Source organism: Cupressus sempervirens, chromosome 6 (genome assembly GCF_028749045.1).
Source record: "Cupressus sempervirens isolate cs-2001-9-10 chromosome 6, ASM2874904v1, whole genome shotgun sequence".
NCBI lineage: Eukaryota > Viridiplantae > Streptophyta > Pinopsida > Cupressales > Cupressaceae > Cupressus > Cupressus sempervirens.
The window spans coordinates 201113823-201139278 of NC_143123.1; the positions used below are offsets into that span (position 1 = coordinate 201113823).

A 25456-nucleotide genomic window follows, 5' to 3' on the forward strand; every position below is an offset into this window, starting at 1 on the left:
AACTTGCATCGGGTGCAGAGTCGGTCTGTATCTAAATTGGATTGTTTGTAGGATGATTAGATAGGCTTAGTAAATGAGGGTATGCTGGGATCTCCTATTGAGTTGTCTTCTTTGGATAGCTTGACTTCTACAACATCAACGCAGGTATTGGGTGCAGAGTGGAAATATGACTCAAGTTCACAGCGATATGCCAATCATACAGAACACTACAATTGAGATACACATAAAGTAAAACATAGAATGTACCTTTAATACCACAATATTAGTAGGCGAGGAAATGGTTTCTTTATTAATACCAAAAACATCATGAGTGCATTGACAATATTCCAAGTACTTATAGAAGGGTCAGTTGGTTGGAAAAACCAACCGACGCATTCCCTCACCTCCTAACTACCCAGCCCAACTAAGCTTTAACAAGTACTAAACACAATAGTTACTTTATTCTGACTGCATCCATCCCCCCCAAAAATTGAAGTCGTCTTCCGAACAACTGCTAAACATGAAAACATCAAAAAGAACTTTGACTTCAAGAAGAGGGATGGGAGGACATCCCTGTACTTGGTGCTCCCCATAGCCATTGGAGGTCACGTTCAACTATCTTTTGTTTTGTGCAAACACCTTGCCGTACCCTTAAAGCGTCCATCCTCTTTGCTTCTGCTGTGGCGATCTTGCTTTCCAATTCAGTTTTCTCTATCTTTCAGGCTTCCTCCATGGCAACTTTGTCTGCTTCCCACTGATGTTGAAGATTTTGCCTTTCCAACCCCCATGCCTTAGCCAAGCTTTTTTTTTGCTGAAGTTCCAAGAAGGTTTTCTGAAAGATAACTTCCGTAGTTGCAAGGGCCTCCATGAGAGGCGGTGATTGTTCCTGTCCACTGGAAATGATAGAACTGCTTGTCCATGTCCTCCTCTGAATATCCACCCTGCTCTAATAGTCCCCAATTTGTATGGCAGCCAATTTGCATAAACACGGCCAATGCTTTTGCTGCTGTTATGACAACTTCCAGATTCCGAGACCTAGCCTGTTACATGAGCTCCCTGGTAGAATGCTCCATGGCATGCAACTCGGTGAGAAACAACTTTGCCTTGGCTGCAAAAGAAATCGTGTGTGGAGTTTCCCCATGCTCGCTTTGTATCTCTACCCGTTCCTCAACAACTACCTATAGAGGGGAAGACACCATGCCTTCTTCCTTGAGTAACCTGTCGACCTCTTCCGGGATAGTATCTGCCATAGGCATAGCCGTCATACTCTCCTGAGGGTGTATTTCTCCCTACTGGTTATCCATTGCTCCTATTAACTGCATTACGAGGGCAATTGAATGTACTACTTCTGGGCCTAGAGGTGTTTGTAACCTCAACTTATGTGCACACTTTGTCTGGCATCTCAATTCTATTACTTTAGTACAAGAGTGTTGTTCTGGAGAGATTAGTAGCGCCATCCTCGGAATTGATATTCTGGAAGCCCCCCATGACGGAATTTGTTGCCTAACGATTGCTCCTTCCTCAACTCTTTCTTGATTTGGGTTGGAAATATCTATTGTAGTAGTTCTTTCAGGATTACTAGTCATGTTAGGGTAAATCTCCGGAGATTCTGATATTCCAGTTGGAAGTGGCCCCTCTGCAGGTGGTAAGAAAGTAACTTCCCGTGGAGTCTCCTGTAGGTGACTTAGGCGGATTTCTGCCTCCTGTGAGTCTGAGGAAGATGAATCTGTATTGCTGGCCTCCTCTTTTGAACTCTCTTTGTCCTCTTTGAGTGTCTCCGCCACAATTGCCTGTTTCGGTTTCTTTTTCTCTAGTTCGCCACCGTTGTGTGATCCTACACTCATGGTCTCCATATGGAGCCAATATGTCATAGTAGGTTTGTAGGGTTCGATCGTATTGGCTGGTATCAATGTCCCTTGATGTTTGTTGCTCACTTGAGTGCGTACTCCTAAAAAAGGCCACAACATGATGGGGCATGTAAAAAGCTTTGTGTTTCAACTCCATGAATTTCCGAAGTCTGTCAGAAAGAAATTGAGCCCAATTATACGCTTGTCCTTTATACAGCCCATCCACTATGAGCAACATCCATAGGGCAATGTCTGAAGTGCGATTGCTGGCTATGAGCTTACTTTTCACCAATTCTACAATACATCACCATTCATCATTTACAATGAAGATTTTCTTGAGACCCCTACTGTTCTTCAAAATTCCTTCCCATTTAGAATTTGTAAGGTCTTTTTGGCACATTAGTTTCAACCATTTCTTCTTGTCCTCTATTCTCATAAAGGTTTTTTCCAGTTCCTGCCATCTATTGGGAATTTCGAAAACACTACTTACTTCCTCCGCTGAATAAGAAACTGTCACCTGCTACTGGAAATACTGCACTATAGATTGATGACATGATCTCTCATAACTTGTGATTAAATTCCGTAGTATAGGTTCAAACTCCAATTCAAAAATTGGCATGAAAATTGTTTTGTCTACCTCTACTATGCACAACGCCTTTTTCAGAGGATGATCCACTTCTGTTTTCTCCCACTAGGTCCCACACTCACTTTCCATCACACTTTCAAAAGTGATATTCTTAGCCGTGATTTTCTGTTCCTTTTTGCCCTTTCCTTTTGTAATCTTCCTTATCTCTTTCTACACTTTTAGTGCCGTAGGCTTCTTTCTAGAATCAATAATGTTCCCTCTGCTGGGGTTTCCTATACTTAATTTCACCATTGCGTGGTAATACCTCACTTCCTAACAAATTTCTTTTGTTTGTATGTGCCAAGTGCGCCAACCATTTGTGTGACGTGTCTTTATGCACCCTTTCGTACAGACCTCTTCCTGCTTCTGTACGATTGTAGTATTTGCATGCATGATCAAGGAGTAAATGTTACTATACTAGCTGGTAATGATAAGTACGTACAGACCTGTTATGGACTACAGGTTCTGTACAAGTTGCCTGCTTGGTGTGTTCCTCTGTACGACTGTATAGAATGCTTTCTAGATGTCTTCCTTACGACAATTTGAAACTCTTCCTTTCGTATGATAATCTGAAACTTGACTGCCTCCATACACCGTCCTTCCTTTCCAGGCTATATGAGCTGATTTCCTGGTGTTCTTCGTATGACTGCCTTGTCCCATACTCGTATGGATGCTTGTTCCTCCTCTCGTATAGATGCCTGTTCCTCCTCCTGTATAGATGCCCCCTCTTGCCGTACGACTAGCTTCTCCTCACTTACTTCCTCCTGCCATATGAATGCCTCCTCTTGGTGTACGGCTACCTTCTCCTTCCGTATGACTGTCACCTTTGATCCCAGGAACTGTCCTCGTACGACCACTCTTCCCTCTTTGTGTGCATGTACGACTATTGCTTCCTCTAGGAGCACTGCTATGTGAAGTCTGGTGTGAAGTATAATAGGTTGTGGAGCAACCTCTTTATAGGAATTAGGGTGAAAGTTTTCTCACTGGTCACTTTTTGCTTTCCTTCTTTGATTATTTCCTCTTTCCCTACTTATAAAGTAACTGGTTACTTGTTTATTCCTTTCTTCATATACTTTTTGCTTAAACCCATTTACTAGGTTTCTGATAGGTTTATTATCTAGAGAAGATAACTGTATTGCCATGTACTCTTTTATTTTTGATATTCTAAATGGTCCTAGCCAGCGAACTTTCAGTTTTGTGGGATTTATTTTATTTTTTCCGTTATACCTGAGTACCAGTTGGCCTTGTTTAAAATTCATCTTCTTCAAATGTTTGTCATGCCAAATTTTTTGCCTTTGCTGGGGCCACCTCCATACTCCATTGAGCAAGTGTCCTTTCATCCAATCTGAGTAAGGTATATAGTCTCTCCTTAAGACTTTCCTTGTCGCCCAATTTGTTTTGAACTGCTACCCTCAAACTTGGTACTATATGTTCTATTGGCATCACTGCCTCCTGTCCGTACATAAGATGAAAGGGAGTGTGTCCAGTAGTGGCCTTATAAGTAATTTTGTATGTCCAGATCACCGTTGGAATTCGTTTTTCCCAGTGTTGCCCTTCTACTCCACAAGTTTTATATAGGATTGCCACTATTACTTTGTTTGTGGCCTCTGCTTGGCCATTTGCCCTTGGATAGTAAGGACTCGAGAAAGAACGAAATTTTTTATACTCACCTGTCATCATCTTGATGTTGTGATTCACGAAATGTACTCCTTTGTCACTTGTCAACTAGAGTGGAATCCTGAATCTCGTGACTATTTGCTCATAGAAAAATCTGGTTGTGCTGAGAGTAGTGTTGTCTAGAAGGGCCCGCACTTCGACCCATTTTGTCAAGTACTTTGTTGCCACCACTATGTACTTACACCTATGGCTTTTGCTTACCGGTAAGGGCCTCATGAAGTCTAGTCCCCACCATTCAAATAACTCTTGTGGTTGGGACAGAAATAGTGGCATGAAGTCTCTTTTGAGTGGTTTGCCTGCTCTCTGACAAGTGTCGTAGCTTAATACCCATTCCCTCGCATCTGCATACAATGTTGGCCACCAAAGTCACGCCAAGAGTACTTGCCTTGCCGTAGTATCTAGTCCAATGTGACTTGCTGCCAATCCTTCATGGGATTCTTTAAGAATTCCTTGGATTTCTTCCTCCATCAGACACCTCAATATTCTGTCCGGTCCCATTTTGTACAATAACCCTTCAATTAGCTGGAATGTGCTACTTTTTAAGGCAATTTTTCTCCTCTTAGCTGCAGGCATTTCTCTTGGGAAGGTTTCTTTTGATAAGTACTATCCAATTTTTTTGAACCATTGAGGTAACACAACATTCTGGAATAGGTGTGCATTTGGAAAATCCTTGCACACCCCACTGCCAGAGGCTTCTCCTGACTTGATTCTTGACAATTGTTCAACAATTACATAAGTTTTTCTTGGCTGAACTATGATTTTGAATGTAAACTCTTGTAACAGAATTAGCCATCTACTTACTCTCCCTTGGATCATCGACTTGTTTACTAAGTACATTAGTGCTTGGTGGTCAACAAAAAATGTAAAGGGTGTAGCTAATAACTAATGTCTAAATTTCTGCATTGCATACACCATACCTAATGCTTCCCTCTTTGTGATATTGTAGTTACGCTCTGCTTTAGATAAGAGCTTGCTTGCAAAATACATAGGATGATTGAGCCCTTCCTTCCTTGTTTGTGCCAAGGTGACACCTATTGTATAATTGGATGCGTCCACATGAACCCGAAATTCTGTCCCAGTCGCGATAAATGAGAATAGGGGCCCGACTAATCTTTTCTTCAGTTCTTGGAAGGCATCCTCTTGCTCTTCCTTCCACCCAAACCACTCTTCTTTCCTGGTTAATTTCTCTAGTGGCATTGACACTTTGGCAAATCCTTTTATAAACCTTCTGTAGTATCTTACACGGCCCAAGAATGATTTGACACTTGTTACATTCAATAAAGCTTCCATTTCTAGAATCACCTTGATTGCATCAAGAACTGTCTTCAACCCTTCCTTGCAAACAATATGTCCAAGAAGTCTGCCGTGTGGAACCATAAACCTGCATTTTTTCGGATTGAGGGCTAGTCTTGCTTTTCGACATTTCTCCATGCATTCTCCAAGAATTTTGAGGTGTTCCTCCTTCCCACTGTAGATCGACCAGTCATCCAAGATGGCTTTGAAATTCCCCACTGACATGCTATTGAAGATATGTAGTATGATCCTTTGGAACATGGCTGGTGCATTGCATAGTCTGAAGGGCATCATATTATAGGCATATACCCCATCTTCAACCATGAATATAGTTTTTAGCTTATCTTCCTCCGCAATGCTAATCTGATTGTACCCTAAAAATTCATCCATGAAGGAATACATCTCATGGCCAACTACCTCCTCCAAAATGCTATCAGTAAACGGAATGGAGAATGGGTCTTTTATTGTCACTGCATTCAAACATTTGAAATCTACACATTCGAATTTGAGTGCCATCCTTCTTGAGTGATATGACTATAGGAGGTACCCATTCACTTGTTTGTACTTTGAATATTATCCCTGCTTCTAACATCTTTGTGATTTCTTCCCCGACCCTTTCTGCATAGTTTTTATTCATTCTATAAGGTCTTTTTTGCACTGGTCTTGCTCTGGGTACCAATGGAATCCGATGGACACACAGTTCCAGGGGTACTCCCTACAATTCCTTGTACGTCCAAGCAAATATGTCCTTATACTCTAGAAAGATTCTAAGGGCTGCCACCTTCAACACTGGGTCCCAATCATCCCCTATCCAGATTTCTTTAGGTTGCTTTGCTTCTCCCAGGTTTAAAGTTTGGAGTTTGGCCTCCTTGTATGCCACCTCTTTCTCAAAAATGTGTGCAGGTGTCTTGTTGAGAGTTGCCACACCTTATACTTTGTGTACTCTTCTGGGTATTGGTCTTGCGACTTAGAATCTTGTACTTCCACCATATTACATTCTGCATGGAAAACTTCAATCTCCCATTTGCTAGTGAAATAACCCATTAAGGGAACTTGTGCCATCTTCTGAGCATTCCCCTAATCTAAGCACTCCTTCCTCATCTGGTTCCATCCTCCATAGTCTTCCCCTTCAGAGTCTAATGCCAAGTCCTGACTTATTGAGTGGTTTTTGAGATCTATGATGTACTTTCTACCTTCGAACTCAATAGATAGAGTGTTCCGTTTCCAGTTATGGGTAGCTTTTGCTGTAACCAACCATCCTTTTCCTAATAAAGCATCATACCCTTCCTTCTCTAAAGTGATAACAACAAAATCCAGAAGAAATTGTTGCATACCAACTATGACATTTTGTCCCATCAGTGTTCCTATACTCTTGATTCCATGTTGGTCGGCTCCCACTAGTTGAAATGTCGATGGCCAAAGTGTAGGTTTCCCTATTTGCTTCCATGTTTCTTTTGATAAGACATTTACGTTGGAACCTCCATCAACAATAGTATTTGAAAGCTTGCACCCTAGTATCTCCATCTCTACTACCCCTGGTGTTCTCCCCATTCTTATGGTGAATAGGGTATTGTCTTCCATCCATACTTCTTCTCTTTCTTTGAGGTTGTCCTTTTCAGGTTTGCCCCCTATGTTAGTGCTACCTGCAATTGGGGTAATGTTTCTAATAAATCACCTATTCTCACTGGGATAGTAGTTTCCAGTACTTGCCTCACAATATTCGGTACACCCCTACTCGAAGTAGGTTTTTCCAGCCTTGTCTTTCCTTCCTCTCCCGTGCTATCTTGAATATCCTTCTTTGCTTCTTGAAATCTTTCCGTCTCCATAGTAGCATTTGGATAGGTTAATTTTCTGGCTTGCATCCTGGTGACCGCAAGAATTTTGCCTTCTGGATCTTCAATGTCTAACATATTTACCCCCTTTTGTCTCAGGCAATTTGCATCCTCATGGTTGCTTGGCCCACGCCATTTATAGAGCATCCCTCCATTTTGTCCTCCGCTTTAGCAATCTCGTGCAAAATGTCCCCATCCATTGCATCTCCTACATTGGATCATTGGTCTCCCCTTGGAATCATACTGGATTGGATGTCGGGGTGTGTTGTTATTGCTGTTGTTGTTGCTAATATTTTTACTTCCTCTCTTGTTATTTCTGTATCCTCCTAGTGAGACTTTCGTAATTGAATTCTTCAGAGGAGCGAAGGGTGGTGTAGATTGCTCCCCTTGGATCAGGAATACTTGAGCCTTCCCTGTTTATAAATTGTAGGGACAATCTTTAATTGCACGCCCCAGTACTGGACAAATCTCACAAAATGCTTTCTTCGGGCATGCTCCTTTTGTATGGCCTTCTTTTTCACAGTTAGTGCACCAAAGTTCTCTCCCTTCTTTCTTTTCTTCTCTACTCCCTGCCACTTCATCAATCGCCTCAAGTCTTTTCTCAGGGCTTGAATGGGTTTGGATTCTTCTTCGCTTTCTTTGGAACTTTCACTCGCACTTCCATGCCTTCTTGCCTTGGAAGTTTTACTCTCGCTTTCTATGTCCATGGTGCGAGTACACACATCCCCAAAGGTTGATGGTGGGACTATCTTCATCTTTTTCCTAAGGGATGGTGTTAATCTTTCAATGAACCATCGTTTATTTAGTCCATTTGTCGGCTTGTTGTCTAGTTTCCCTATCAGCTCTTTTAGTCTTCTATTGTAGGCTTTGACTGATTCACTCTTCCCTTGTCTTGTGTTATAAATCTCCATTACTATTTCATCATCATCCCTCAGGAGCCTGAATTCTTCCTCAAAGGCTGTTCGGAGATTATTCCATGTGTTTTTCTTTGCTACCTCCAAATCGTTATACCAATCAATGGCGATACCTCTTTGTGTGGCCGAGAAGGCTTTTAGCCATTCTACTACATCATTTTCTCCATTTGCTTGCCATATTGTTATGCATGTTTTACAATGGCGAGCGGGGTCCTTCGAGCCGTCCTCTGTGAACCTTGGCAAATTTTGTTTGTCTATTGCCATTATATGGGGCCTTTTCCCTCCTATCGGAACACTTCTTCCGAATGGAGCACCTCCTCCTGATGGAACACCTCCTCCTGATGGCACACTTCCTCCTAACTAGAAGTTCGCTCTCGATGAGAAACCTAATGCTTGATTACTAAAGTATCCTCTTTGCTCTTGTCGGAGATCTTTTCGTGTGGGTGTCTCTGGATTTCTATATCCCAACTTGTTGGTGTCTCCAAGATGACCAAATTTGCTATACCTTTGATTGTATGCTTGATCAACCCTTCTTGGATTCTCGTGGAATCCCCTTGTCCTCCCCACAAGTTATGACGTCTCTCCTCTTGCTACTAGAGAGGTAGTGTCCTCAAGGTGAATTCTTCCTCAGTTTCTTCTCCTTGTACCCGTCTCAGATATATGTTTGGAATAAGGGGCATGAATCAGTTTTATTGTTTGTTTCTCTTTTTGGAATTTTCCCGTTCCTTGCGTTCCCTGGTCCTTTTAGTAAACTGCTAGAGTACTTGTCTCCTCCGTTCCCATTGTGTCTCAGCTCTTTCCTCTTCTACTCGTAACAAAATGTGCACTGACAAGCGAGGAATCTCTCATAGGAGATCGTACACTACTAGTGGCATCGAAAGTTCGTCGCGTACCATACCTTCAAGGACCGTTCTCACGAGCTTCCCTTCGTACGTACTGATCGACTGCAACTTCCCAGGCCGTCACCAGATCACGTGTCGACTGATCTTCCCTGGTTATTTCCTCCTCTTCCCTGTCACTATTTGTTACTTGGATGAGCAGTACAAAGGGCCTTCCCATTACTCCATCTTGCTGACCTCTAGGTTTGAACTATGGCAATGGCGCCAAAAATGTAGAGTGGAAATATGACTCAAGTTCACAGAGATATGCCAATCATACAGAATAACGCAATTGAGATACACAAAAGTAAAACATAGAATGTACCTTTAATACCACAATACTAGTAGGCGAGGAAATGGTTTTTTTATCAATACCAAAAACATCATGAGTACATTGACAATATTCCAAGTACTTATAGAAGGGTAGGTTGGTTGAGAAAACCGACTGACGCATTCCCTCACCTCCTAACTACCTAACCCAACTAATCTTTAACAAGTACTAAACACAAACACATTTCGTCACCTCCTAAACACCCAACCCAACCAAGCTTTAACAAGTACTAAACACAATAGTTACTTTATTTTGACTACATTGGGTGTGGTGTTGTAGGTTGTGTTGTTGGTCCTGGTGATGATGTTGGCATATAGTTGGTTTACTAATGATAGGTTTATCATTTGCTTCTTATGGGGTCTTGGTGGAGGTTTTAGTGTGATGCCAGATTGCTTGAGGGCAAACAATTTTAGGGAGGGAGGATTGTAACGGCCCCATTTTTGGTGAGGTTGTGTAGTTGATGTCGTTAGCTCATCATAGCGACCCTTGTGAGCTAACAGGGTGATTTGGGGGGTCCTTGTTGTGGACTTAGTATTTTTAGTAAGTCTATTTTTGGCAATTGCCATTTTTGACAGTGCAGTGGGTGGCTCTAGCAATTGGTCATCACCTGCAGTGGATATGGTTATTACTTGCATGAGCACTTATTTATTAATTAATTATTAAAGTCACATAATAATAATAATAATTTATTATTATAATGATATTACTAAGAGTTGCCAATAGTGGCATGTTGTGATGGTTAAGTTGTTGAGTTGTTATTCTTGCCATCAAGGTTCAAATCTAATGGGGATGAGGTCCCCTGTTTGTGGCCTCACTGGTTCATAGCTCTAGGTCAAAGCATTTACCCAAAAAAAAAAAAAAAATGATATTACTAAGTGTTGTGTTGGAAAGTTTCAAGAGCTGAGTTCTTTAGGGAAACTTCCGCAGTTTTTTGAAGTTGAGTTTTTTAGGAAACTTTTGTCAACAAGGTATTATAAATATGAGCTCATTTCTTTGGAAAAAACACCCTTGAATATTTATTTGCTTTTGTTGTCTTTGTGGTTTTTTCTTAGTTTTCTAAATTTTGTGCTCTTGCTGAAGTGTAAGGGTTATTTTGAGAACTACTCTTGCAAATTGTGCTGAAGTATACAGTTTGCCATTCTCCTACGGTAGCAACTGTGTCTAAGGAGATTTGTTGGCTGGAGCTTATTGTGCAGGACTGATTTGTGAGGAGTTTGATCTAATTCAGCAACCCTACATTTTGATTTTGAGTCTCACGTGAATTTCCTATAGGTAGCTGATTCACATTTGGTAGTGTTTGGCATTTACTTAGTTTTCCATGGTGATTTCCATGCCCCACATGGCAGTTTAGAGGCACAACAATCATTGCATATAACCTGCGATTTGTTCTGGTATTGGGCCTTTGGGATTTGGGGGTTGAATATGAGGTTATTGCTGCTAAGTTCTGGGGTATTGTTGCCCAGCTTTGCCTTGCAGTTTATAATTGGGCCGCCAATCAACAATTGGGTCTGCAATTGGTGTTTGAAGTTACATTTAAGAGTCCAAGGGCCACATTTTTTGGGTGCATGCTGAAATTCCATTATATTCTGGAGGCTGCGAATTGCTGGAAGAAGAGAGCTGATTTTATTATTGACTGCAACTACTCACTGAGCAGAATCTCCAAGTTCATGACATTACAATTGTAATTATCTTTATATATGTTGCAGGAGTAGATAAATAAATTCAGTTTGGCTTTGCAAGGATATTCAATAGACATTTCTAGCTGTCTATCTTTTCCATTGAATTTCAGTATTATATATACACTCTTAAATCTAGAAAGAGCTCAAACTTTCAAAAAATTCATTGCATATTGTTATTCTCTGCATAGGGATTTCTTTGAAATTTGTTATGATATTTAGTCCATGTTCTGAATTAGGAAAACTCTGTATCTTGAAATAAAAAATTGAGTCAATTCAAGTGAGAATGATATTATCTGTTAGTTTCAGTAGTAGGAGCCAGTAGGGATTTTAATAGTATGCGATATGAAAAAATCCCTATACAGACTTAAACAGGCTCCTCAAGCTTGGTATGCAAGTATCAACAAACCATCTTATAGGACTAGGGTTTACAAAGAATGAAGTAAACCCAAATCTCTATTTTATAATTATTAAAGGTGATATGTTAATACTAATTCTATATGTTGATGATCTGCTAATTATAGGATAAGATCACCTTATTGTCCAATGTAAGGACTTGGCCTCAAAATTTGATATGAAGGACTTGGGCATTTTATACCACTTCCTTGGTTTTTAGGTTTGGCAAAAATTAGATGGCACTCTTCTAAATCAAGCAAAATACACTACTGATATTCTGAAGAATTTTGGTATGTCAAATTGTAGACCGATATCTACACCCATGGAAACCAACTTACATAAGTCAAAAGAGGCAACAATAGAATCCAGATTTGCAGATCTTACTCTTTATAGAGGGATAATTGGATCATTAATGTACTTGGTGAACACTGAGCCAAATATTTGCTTTATGCTGAATGTGTTAAGTCAGTTTATGTGTGAACCACAGGAGATACACCTCGTTGCTGCTAAACATATTTTGAGGTACCTTCAAGGTACTATTGGATATGGTCTTAATTATGGAAAAGTTGACCTAGATCTACATGGAGACTCTGATTCAAAATGGGCCGAAAGTGTGACTGATTGGAAAAGTATATCGAGATATTGCTTCAGTTTGGGATCAGCTGTGACTTATTGGATAAGAAGGAAATAGTTCTCCAAAACACAAAGTTCAATAGAAGCCGAATATAGTGCAGCCTCTATGGGAGTAAAAAAAGCAGCATGGCTTCAGAAGTTAATTGTGGGACTATTTGGTGAGCCCTTGAAACCTACTACTATCTACTGCGATAATCAGAGTTGGATCAAGCTCTTAGTGAATCCAGTGTTCCATGATTGATCAAAGCATATAGAGATTCCTTACCACTATGTGAGAGATATGGTAGAAAGGAACGTGATCCAGTTGGTATATATTAGTACAAGCACTCAAATGACAAACATTCTCACCAAGCCTCTCTCCAGAATTAAAGTTGAACACTTCAGGAAGAAACTTGGTATGGTTGAAATGTAAGTTATCGAGACCAAGTCTCAAAATTGTTTATTTGTACTAATATATATATATATATATATATATAAAGATGTTTAGTGAGCAAACTATTTTCTCGCATACATGACTCTATGACTTTATGTGCCCCTTGTGTACATTACTGAAAGGTGACGATCTTTATAATAATATACACTTGTATCCAACATTGTAAGGTGATGACTTTACAATGTTCACTATCATGATGAATATCACGTGACTTGATATTCATAGGCATGTCATGATAGTTAGTATTTCTTGAACATTTTGATAGATCACATGACTTGATATCATTTGTGGATTATTATGTTCTTTATGAGATAATCATGGTGGATATTATATGACGTTATATCCGTGCATATGCCATGACTTGTTATGGTAGACATCACGAGACTTGATGTCAGTGCACATACCATAACTTGGATATAAGGAGAATGTCACGTGACTTGATGTTCTTTTTATCCTTTGATATCATGAGTTAGGTGATATCTCTATTGATATGTACTTGATTATCTTCCCTAGCTAAGAGGGAGTGTTGATACATAGTAGCTTTGGTCAGATATAAGGGTGATAGATTGTACTGATTACATGTGTGCATGCATGCATGTCAGTTCACCATGTGAACTGACATACATACATACATACACAATTCTCATGTTCAATAAGAATAATCATTACAAATCCTTGGAGATAAAACTATCATCCTTGAATCCAATAGAAACTCTATGCAGATCAAGTATATTGCAATCTGTATTAGCAGATTCCAATTATAATTCACCTTCTCTTACCATAGATCGAGCAATGATCATAGGCGGCTATACTGATCTATATATCAGATCAATTAAGATTGTAGGTTGTGGATCAGGTAATGATCAAAGAAAATATAATGCAAGGTCAGCGACTTTCATAAATAGTGTTTGATTAAATTGCAAACTAAACCTGATTAGGATCGGGATTCTTGGAGAAGTATTGTTTAGGAATCATTGTGACTTTTTGTGGAAGGACATGACTGAGTGAACATATCTCAGGAGACATGTCCTCTCATGTCATGTCCCATAAGCACATATTTATATCCACTGATAACCCAAAGAGAAGCATCAAAATTTATATATGCTCTCTCATTATAGTGATTGGTAATCACAGGTTTGAAGAACAAACAAACATTCAGATTTGAATTTATATTCCATTGCTTTTGAAATACAGATTATTTGAAGAACCCAATCTGATCATAACTTGCAAATACAAAAGTGCTAGTATCTTACAATCTGCAAATTGTTAAACATATACCAGTCTAATAAGAATTTAATTTACATTTACAGAATGATACATAAGGACAGGGGTTTGTAGTGTCATGTTGATTGAATGGACTATAATTTTCCATCAAATGACTTTAGGGGAATGATCCCATGCTGAATGAGCTATATTTGCAGTTTTGAAGCATAACTTTGTTGATTTTAACCCCAACAATTATCCCACTTGGGTGATATTTTTGAGTTGGGTAGCATTTATAATCATTGAAAATTGAGTGTTCACTAAGCTCTTGTCAGAGCAGGCTTGGTGCCAGCATAGTACATATTGTGCTGGTCATAAGCTGTAAGAGCAAGATATTATTGAATGGTACCATGAATAGTCCCACATGCATTGAACAACAGTATAGTCTACAAATCCCATTGGGTCCTTTTTGTAGATAATATCAATTTAGATGCTCTGCATAACCTACCACTAAATTTTTTATGTATGTTTATGTTCCATAGTATTTGTCCTACACACATGCATGCACACTTTTTTCTCTGAAACAGGCTATCTAGTTTTTCTGGAAATTCCTATTTTTGTTATTTTCTCCTCTTGTATACAAATATTGGTTTCTGAAGTTGGTAAGAATACAAATGACAAGAATCATTAGTGTTGATAGATACTCTCTCTAGATGCAGTCTTTCTTCTTCTGCATCCTTCTTGTATTAGACATTGACCGGAGTTTTTCTTTTCTGGTTCTTTTCTTTGGGAGCCATATTTGAACTAGTTATTATTAATATAAATATAAAGTCTCGCCGAAAAATAAAATAAAAAATACTGATCATGTTATTCAAATATTAATTCCTTCTGTACTCTCTATAAAAACCTTTTTTTTTAGCTGTGCCATTTATCTTGTTAAATGTTACCTAAGGATCCTCCAATTGAAAAATAGCAGAAATTTTTGGATGCAAAATTCCAACATAATAATTACTACAAATTTTCTCAATGCAGGTATAATGTGGCAGTAAAATGTGCAACAATTACCCCTGGTCAGTAAGTTCTGACCTTTTCGGCCTTTATAACTGTTCTGATTATTTATGGTAAACTTGTTTTTGTTCATTACATCTTGAAAACTAAGTGGTTTTATTAGCACATAGTTTGTATGCTTCTGATAAGATAGGATATCCTACTTTGTTATTCCCGAGAATCTTACAGGCCTAGCTTACTAAAATTCATCACTCGAGATGGATTTGTGTATGCTTTTCCATTTTGGACGTTTGTGAGGACTGGAATGAGCTTAGTGTGTTTACCATGAAACACTTTATGATTTATGATTTTGGAAAGCCGTTTTCAAATTCTTATAATAGTGATGGTAACTGAAAATTCTATTTTAAGATCTGTCTTGCGTTTGAATCAAGGATTTGATAATTCATTGCTGATGGGTTTTAGCCTCATATGCCATGGTGCTGCCCTTCTGATTCTGAATAGCATGCTCAATAATTGTGATCTACTCTATGTTTATGACTAATATTTCTATTCGCTATGAGTGATTATGGTGTATAGCTGTTATGTCATTGCTATATGCTGTTTGGCTTCTTGACGTTGATGTAATGAATGAAAAAATGTCCCCTAATAAGCTATAACTAAATCTGTTGTAGTAAAATAGAAAGGGAATGAAATGGTAAAGTATTTTAGGAAAAATAAAATTTTGGAACATTTTTGGATGTGAATGAATAAAATAAACCATTAAATATTGTTGGTTACACTTTACTTAAGCTTGCTTAGGATAATGCATTTAGTAGTTTGTCAATGAGATACCAAGGAGCCTATTATGTACATTTTAATTACATCCATTATCAATAATACCATTCTTGCATCTTAATGCAATTGTCTTGCTATTCTCTTATTACCTTACATAAGAAAGCCTATTATGTGCATTTTAATTATGTCCATTATCAATAATACCATTCTTGTATCTTAATGCAATTGTCTTGCCATTCTCTTGTGGAAGTTATTTGGTTTTTCATTTGATCCCGGGGATGTTGTAGAGTTAGCTAAAACTCTAACATGGTATTAGAGCTCTAAATCTATGCAGGCTCCTTCTTAAGAACAACAATCTCAGTTTGATTTAATTGTGGGTGCAAAAGTTGACTATTTGGACATCATCTTTGCATAGTCCATTTCAAGAAAATTTGGGGTTTTGTATTTTGTGGCTGTCTATTGTAGGTGAAAATTGGAGCTTATTGGTTTCAAAATGGAAACTTTGAAAATTGGAGCTTGTTTGTTTCAAAATGCAGGTTTTGGTTTTGTTTGGTTGATCAATATTTCTACCAAATAATAGTTGAAATTTGAGATACTATGTGATCTATGTGTTTGTAGGTGTACCTCACATCAACTTCAACAATATAAATTGCTTCAAGGTAACCAATACATATAATATGTGCATTTAATCTCCTTGACAAATGAAAGATATGTCACTGCAATTATGTCTTACCAATAGGCCAACATTTCCCCAACATTTCCCAGTATGCAACTAATTTCTACTCAGCTAAAAACACACATCCTATGGTAATAACATTCAGGTATAGACACTGTAACAACCACTTTTCCCAGGTCTTAACTAACAACTAGCATATCAAAGAATTACAGTTATTACTTCATATTCATAGGAAGACAATTATATCAGTTATGTTCATGGAATGAGATTAATGGTTACAATCAATTAAACAGAAATTTCATAACTAACAATTGAAGATACCATCAATGAATTTAACATGGGATTTAAAATCTACATACCTTAGAATTCAAAATAGAAATCCGTCTAGGGATGCTTCTGCAAAACCCAGGTTAGTCCATAAATACCGCTTAGGAACAAATAACTATACCACTTTATCAAAATGACAATACCATTAAATACCACTATATCATTTAGGGCATCAAATACCATTGAATCAATTAGGGCATCAAATACCAGTGTATCATTTAGGTCGTCAAATACCACTATATCGTTTAGGGCATCAAATGCCACTGTATCGTTTAGGGCATCAAATACCATTGTATCCTTTAGGGCATCAAATACTACTATATCATTCCCTTTCTTTCTATTGCTAACTATGACAACGACATATAATTAGAAGATACGTTCATTTTCATAATTCACATAAATGAAAGTCATAATTAACAATCCATCAGATAAGCCTATCTCTTGCATTTAGATATACTTCATGTTTAGTTGGAAGATCAACCGACTAACTGGTTACCAATTACATCGGCGAGAAAAAATGCTTTCATCAAAGGAATTAACTAATTCAATGATATAACTCAATCCATCATATCTTCTGCTTGCAAAAACATCATAAAAGTAAAATACCTATTACAAACAAATGTTTGAATGCATAACTCATCTTTGTTTGGTACATGTCTTGGCGTCTTGTGGAGAGGGGAAACATTGTCAGGGGCTTAACCTCCCAATTGTGGACCCTCAAAATATCCCCACAAATCTCATTCGACAAAGGCCCTCCCTACCTGAAATAGACATGGAACACCTTGTCCAGCCACTAAGTATTTTGGTTCTTAATTCCACCACTCAACTTGGCAACAGGGTACATATTGGACAAGCATGAGCTTATTGGAAAGTTCTTTAAGTTTGAGTGATTAAGTTATCATGACAAATTTGATTTTTGTTCCTTGTTTTTGCAGAATTTCCTTTACCTCTTCACCCTCTTTCTTGGCCATCCAACTAGGGTGAGTCCTTGGTGTCTGTTCATTAACGAAATTCTTCCATTAGCAGTTCATTTGTTGAACTCAGCTGATGTAAAGATGATAATTTATTACTGGCATGAAGCTGTCCTTGTGACTCAAAGACTTCTCTCATAAAAATCAAAAGATTATATTTCAGAAATAAAGGATAAGCTGATTCAAGAATGAAATATATTCATTGCATATTTGTTTTGTTTCAGATTCGAACAGGTCAAATTACATGGTAAGCTTGATTGAATGAACTATTCATTATTTATCTTTTTATTTCATAGTCATGCATTGAGGAAATAACATTGGCAAACTTAAAACCAACTTACATCTAGGTTTTGGATGCATATATACCAGATAAGAAAATAGAAGTATTCACATAACTTGATCAATGATGGAATCCCAACTGGCCGACTCTAAATGATTTGGATAGCCAAGGTGGATGCCTGATACAGAGTCCCTTGTCAAAAAAAACAGCAAGCTCGGTTTCATATTCAATATCGGGAGCCGAATGGAAGGAGTAAGAACACGAAAAGAAAATGAGAGAAATAAAGCAGTATCCATGTTAAGCTGAAAGGAATGCAGTTGAAAATATATATCTAGGCAAGAGAGAAAGCTTGAATTGAAGCCGCAACTCAAGATGGCAGTTATAAACAAGATCATCGGCTTCTTGGTTCATTGATTCCAAAAGAAAAAAATATCGCCAAGTGTACTCATCATCCCTCACAGAGACTTATAATTTAAAAATAGAATTCGAAGGACTCCTTATTAAAAGAAGAATTTGTAATTATATATATATGTGCATATATATATATATATATATATATATATATATATAAAATTTTCTAATGATGTCATCATAGTATTATTTTGTCCAAGGTTGTGCTTATTAAAATATGTATATCTATATACATGTGTAATTTGGAGAATTATGATTTATCTTAACCTCATATCCTCTCGCGATATATATATATGTGTGTGTGTGTGTGTGTGTGTTTGTTAATAGAGACGAGCTTGGAGATTTAATATCATGGTGGCATCATACCTTTATACATATATGTATATATATAATGATGAAGAAACTGAAGACACCAACATAGAACAGCAAAGGTAATGTTTCTGAACATGAATTTTGATAATGATAGCTATATGTTTTATATGTTTGACCAAGTAGCTTATGGTATTGTCCAACGTACACTCTTGTTTGCCTAGTTGTTTACCCTTAGCCATGGTGATTCAAGATTCATACTTATTTGCCCAATGATGGTGGTGCCCCTGTCCCCATATCTTTTTTGACAATGCTTCCACCCCTTTGACGTGTTCCCTACAAGGAAATTCTCCAAATTAAATCATATTCCTCAATATAATAATAATTACCATAACAAGTTATTTATCATAAATAATCACAATGACTAACTGCCTTTTCACTTCCCATGAATTCATGATGAATAACCAACTTTCCAAATAGCATTAAAATATCATCATAATAGTTAGCTAGTATGCCAATCTTCATATAAAATTATAATGATTAACCATCTTACCATATCACATGATTGTAATTAATTTTACCTTTAAACAAACTTTACATGAAATCTCAATGGTTATATGAACATTTCAAATGGAGCCAAATTTTGTGATGTGACAAACACAACCTTGTCTCAACTATTTGGCTCTAGACCTAGCTAGCAGCAATTCGAGGATTCCACATGATACTTAGCTACATACATCTCTAGCAATAGCCACTAGCTCACATCATAACATAGCACTAATTGCCTTTACCTAGAAAATGTCAATATCAATTGGTTCTAGTCTAAGTGTCAGTATCTTCGTTTCTAGTAGCTCCCGATACTAAAAGACACCCTGTACTCATTGTAATAATGATCATTACACACCGACACTGTATCAATGTCTATTCACAAACTCCCTACAACCATACGACAATGTGAGAAATTCGAATTGTTTGTAATGCTATGATTCCTATAGTATTAGATGCCTGTTAATTTCTAGTAGGCTCATTCAATAAGACTTACTCCAATTTTCTTAATTCCTATTGCTAATGCCTTTAACAATATAACTTATATAAATTGAAGTTAGCAAGAAGTGTTGACAAGAACAAGCCAAACATGTGCGCCTTGTTATCCAACCTAATCGGTCTTTATGTCCACTCAGATGAAGGTAACATATTCAAGGAATGAATTGTTACTTCTCATGAAATCGTAAATACTAGATGAAGTTTTAATTGCAAGAAATGGTTCTACTTCTCTTTACTCAATTTCAGTCTTCTCAACGTGAATTTCATTTACTCTTAGTTTTGATAGCAACATGCAGATAGTTCGGATGGAGCCTCAGATATGACACCGATGACAATTCTCTTGCATTTTTTTGCGATTCCACTTGATTCTTAGAGAAATTTAGTTCTAACAAGAAACTCAAAGTTTGATTCCCCCATTATCTTGCTTCTCTTATGAAACACCTACAACATCCCACAACCTATTAAAGTTAATAGCTGCTCTACAACTCTGACAACAACACCAACTCTATGAATTCATATACACCCTGCTCCCGCAACAACTAGCTGGACATTAATGGCAGTTTCGTTACTTCTCACGACCTTGTACTTCCTGTTAATAGCTTCACACCTTAATAAGAACCTTTGATGTGTCATTAATCTTCAACATTAAAGTCATTGTTGGTGAAATAGATTATGCAATCATTCAAATCGTTTGCTACATAGCAGATATCTAAATGGCCTTGCAATGGTAAGATGAGCGAGAGTATTCATTGTCAAACAGTTCGAGACTTAACCAAAATTTTGTCCCTATCAAACTTTTAACCTTTACCAAAACAATCACCTTCGAGTATTGATTTGAGCACCAAGATTTATATATTAAAATCTCTAGATGTTTCTTTGCATGTGAGTTACACCCATGACTTCCAACGTACACACCGAGCCTTTTGAATGTTCGGCCTGTAAATTTCTGCTCCCTCAAGAGAAACATCATATTTTCTCACTACCAAAAGGCATATATGAAAAATTCAATGATGTTGAACTCATTAATTAATATCGTGGTGCCACATAGAATTATGATCTTAGAATATTAAAATGTTGCCTTCTTACTCCACATCCAACTTTTTAAAAATAAAACCGCTAATCTTCCAATAATATTGGACCTTTGATGCCGAACTCTTGCCCTGTAACGTGATTTGTGTCTTAACAAAAAATCACCTTCTATTAAATATGGGCTCCATAAATCTCATAAATCGCACCATTAAATTATATCAAACACCCATTTCTAATGTTCCGTGCTTCAAATCTATCATTGGTCTAATTAGTGAACACACTTTTTTTCCTCTTTGCTCATAACCCTCATAGGATGGTATTTGTCTTTGATAAATTTCTGATAAAAACCTTTGATAAAAAATTCCTTGAAAATTGTTTCTGAATAAACCCCACAGGCAGGAAAACCAGCTCTAATACCACTGTAATATCCCCAACTGGACATTTTTCTGAATTTCTTAGATTAAACACTAAAAACTTAAACATTATTTGCTTGCAATAGATTTTCTATTATCTAGTAATAAAATCTGAAAATACCTGGATAAACAACCTCAGAAATGTTATTGTATTATAATAATCAACAATACAATAACAATCACTTAATCCAATCTTAAGTCCAATAGCAACAGTTAGATTGGAAAATACTAGAAAAGAACCTGCAAATCCATATGTGAACTCTGTTAAGAATTCACTACAAATGATGAACTGGGTTTGCGTCCAATCCACCAAAAGCCTAATGGTTTCCGTCCTTAGGTTCTGAACATGAAAGCTGAAAGCTTCTCAAGTTTCTCCAAGAAAAAACTGAAATCCCAATCAGCAATACAATAACAATCACATAATCTAATCTTAAATACAACATTGACAGTCAGATTGAAAAACACTAGAAAAGAACCTGTAAATCCATATGTGAACTTTGTCGTGATTTTACTACAAATAATGAACAGGGTTTGCATCCAATCCACCAAGAGCCTGAAGGTTTCTGCCCTTAAGTTCTAAACATGAAAGCTGAAAGCTTCCCAAGTTTCTCCAAAGAGAAAACTGAAATCCCAATCAATATCCAGGCATGCTGAAATAAGCTCTTCTTTGTTCTTTTAAGGTACAACTCTGTGACCCTTTAGCTTCCCATTCCCGTCTTTTCTGTCTTCTTTCTCTTTTGTCACCTTTTTAGCCTCTTTATAAATATTAAAATGACTTTCAGTACCTTGCATTAAGCTCCATATAACTTAACTAGTCACTTTTAATATTTTATGGTTTTGGCTTTAAAATTTCTAAGGTCTCAAAAAGGGGACATTACAACTATTGCTCAACTTGGAGGGACTAGACCCTCTAGACTCATCCTCACTAAAAGGTGATGACCTCATGAACAAAAAGAACAATGCATTACTGGTTTGAATATCTGGAGAATGTAGATATTATTGCTAGAGCCCTTTAGAGGTAGTTACATGGTGCATCAAAAAATAATTGCTCCTCAATTTACACCAGTTGGAGGGGGCAAATGAGGCAGATCTGAGATTTTACAGTTTGTGTATCTTTTTCATCATTCTAAGCAACATAGGAGATGACCTCACTGGACATACTCAAGTGACATGGTGGAGAAGTAGAAGCCAAGAATAAATTTTGTATGACATTCATTTGAATTTCTGTATAGAGTATTTAATTTGCAAAAATTGAGTTAACTCAACGACAGGATTTTCCAGATAGTTTACTTTGGTGCTTGGATTGTGAGTAACCTTTTGGCTATCTTCTATATAAAAAACATAGCATTAAAGGAATTTTGAGCACATTTTGGAATAATAATGTTACATATGATTAGAGAGGAAATTCTTTCGTTTAATTGCTTCTGATGATACTATTGAGTTATTTTGCCAAGGAAATGGAAACTACAAAGAGGGGTATAACAACTCTAGAAACAAAGGTCGTGTGTTGTTGTTGGTAGTGGTTTACATTTTCAGATGACGTCAGTAATATCTTTTCATATAGGTGTTTAATAGCTACATTCTTGAATGATTTGATAAATTATGTAACATTGTTTGGCTAAATGTTAAATTAAAAAATCATTTGATAGTAAGCTCATTTTAGTGTTGGTGTATTCGTAAGCTCACTATGCAATGTAAATGTAAACTGACTTTAATGTGTCAGGTTGTGCAAAGCAAGTCAGTTTGGTACCCTCTTTCTGTTTGCTTCAATATACTTGGTTCACTAGTACTTTTATTGCAAGAATGATCATTGCTCAAATTTTTGAATATTTGATCTTAAAGCCTTATTGAAACTTCTGTGTGAAAAGTCTCTTCATCTGGTGGAGATCTTTATATTTTAAAAGCTTGTTCTAATATTATTAAAAGTTACTGAATTCACATCAAAATTTCAATTGCATTTGCCAACTGCTTTTATTAATGAATTTCAAGGGCTGAAAACTGTAATTCACAAGTGATAGGCACAAATATTATTGCAAATCATGTTAATGTTTTGTCATTCTGATGCTGTGTCAATAGTTGTTACTGATTTTCCGTTCGTCTCTTAAAAAGTTAAAAACAGTGAAATCGCCTGCAATTTGGCCAATTTAATGCACTCGCATAAATGGCATGATTCCTCAGGTATGATTGATGTAGAGAGTGCATAAATGTTATCTGATATTTGATGAAGTAACTAAATAGTTTTAGTACTTATTGGATGAAATAAAAATATCCAATCAGAGGTGTGATTGGGAAATCAAAATCTTTATACATGTCTTCAAAACTTTGTGGTTTTCAATACCCGTGATACCTACCGATGCCATTGAAAGCTAGAATTCAAAGAATCTACACTCGTGACCATTAATATATGATACATTTGTTGAATATCTGATTAATATATTTTTTCTTTCTCTTGTTCAAGTTTATAATAGGTTTCAGGAAATTTAGGGCTTCTTTTAGAAATTGATACCATGATTGTTAAACTATATACATACATATACACAGCCTCACATTTGCATACACAGACACACACATACATACATGGATTATAAATGGTGACATTGATGTTGGCATAGTGTGCATATTTGTTGCTATGCAGATGAAGGAAGACTTAAGGAGTTTGGACTGAAATCTATGTGGAAGAGCCCCAATGGCACAATAAGGAACATACTGAATGGTAGTGTTTCTTATTTACTCATTTTAATTCTAGACCTTTTAGTGTAACATTTGAAAGAAAGGGACATGTATATGTTGAACGCAGTAAGTAAAGAATTCCTCTTTCATTTCTGTCACTTGTATGAGCAGAAGAGATCTTTCTTTTTTTGATGATTTCTGAATCAATAGCTTTTAGTCCTGAACATTGGTTATCACAAGTTGTTACATTTCTATTAGGTATTTTTGAAGGTGACACAGGTTTAGTGAAAGTTCTCTTTTCTATCTACCGCTCCTAAATTACACTTCGCATTCTAGTATCTCATTCTTTTATGTTTTCTATATACTTAACTTACATCCTTGCTGGTTAAACCATTTGCTTGTGCCATACAACATTTCTGTCTGAAATGTCAATTCTGATGATGCTCATGCCAATAATGTTTGTTTATCTTTTTATCAAGTTTCTTGCTTTCTCGAACTTCCCTTGTATTTTTTTAACATTTCTAAATCTTGTTTGGATGCTCCTTTAGCTTTTAAAGACCGTGGGAGAAGAGATGCTTACTCTATGCACATTTTGTTAATTTGGTGTTTTTTAGTTTCTGCACCTGCCATCCCTTTTTTATGCTTTTTTTGTTTTTCTTCATTCAGATTCCTCGATCATTGTTTGAGCCTTATGAACACCATAATTTTATTTCTAGTTGGGTAAATCTTAGTTCACAGTGGTATCAGTTAGTATTTTTCATTTTCTTCTTGGCCGAGTGACTTGTCCCCATAGGAGAATGGTAGTCCACAGGAAAGTGGTCGTCAACCTGTGTCTCCGCTGGAGAATGGTAGTCCATGGGAAAATGGTCATCCGTCTGTGTCTCCACGGGAAAATGGTCATCCGCGTGTGTCTCCATGGGAGATTGGTAGTCCATGGGAAAATGGTCGTCCACCTGTGTCTCCATGGGAAAATGCTCATCTGCCTGTGTCTCCACAGGAGAATGGTAGTCCATGGGAAAATGGTTGTCCACCTGTGTCTCCACAGGAGAATACTAGTCTACGGAAAAATGGTTGTTCGCTTGTGTCTGTACGGGAGAATGGTAATCCACGGGAAAATGGTCGTTCGCCTATGTCTCCACAGAAGAATTGTAGTCCATAGGAAAATGGTTGTTTCCCTGTGTCTCCATAGGAGAATGGTAGTCCACGGGAAAATGGTCATTCGACTGTGTCTCCACAGGAGAATGGTAGTCCACAAAACAATTGTTTGCTCGTATCTCCACGAGAGAATGTTGTCCGTAGGAGAATGGTTGTCCATGGGGAAGTGTTTCGTTCAAGGGAGTATGAGGTTGTCTGCAAGGACATGTTTCGTCTGTGGGAGAAAGCTTAGTCTACAAGAAATGGTTCCATGGATGCCTGGGTTCCTTGGTAGTTTGTTTCTTTGAATTTGCATGTTTGCTAGGTGTTTCTATCTATTGTGCTCGAGGCTCTGCATACTACATGCTGAATCTGAAAGTGATGATTATCTAGATATGCAACGTTATATTCTTAGTTGCCTAGAATAGATAAAATGTTTGCACATTAGATGAAGCTATTTAGAGAAGCATCAATTATTTTGGAAAATGGATGCTAATGATTGGACATTGGTCGCATGATGAGTTCTTCTGTCCTAAACTCGTTGTTGGCAATCAATGATAATAATGACTCAAAAATGTAACTTTTTGAAGAGCAAATGGGATGAAGGCACCTGGAAGAGGAGTCTCAAGAGATTTTTGAAGTGCAAATCATCATTTTTTTATAAGTGACAGGAGAACGTGAACAGGGGTGTGC

At 37.3% G+C, this 25456-nt stretch overlaps 1 protein-coding gene across 1 annotated transcript in view; it reads left to right on the forward strand.

Moving 5' to 3' along the window:
- LOC149551928 (isocitrate dehydrogenase [NADP]-like) overlaps positions 1–25456 on the forward strand; it is a 191743-nt gene that overhangs the window by 87341 nt on the left and 78946 nt on the right. Inside the window, exons 4-5 of the mRNA XM_089787428.1 lie at positions 14750–14787; positions 23595–23672. Of these exons, the coding sequence (XP_089643554.1) occupies positions 14750–14787; positions 23595–23672 (116 nt within the window). The remainder of the gene's footprint in view (positions 1–14749; positions 14788–23594; positions 23673–25456) is intronic.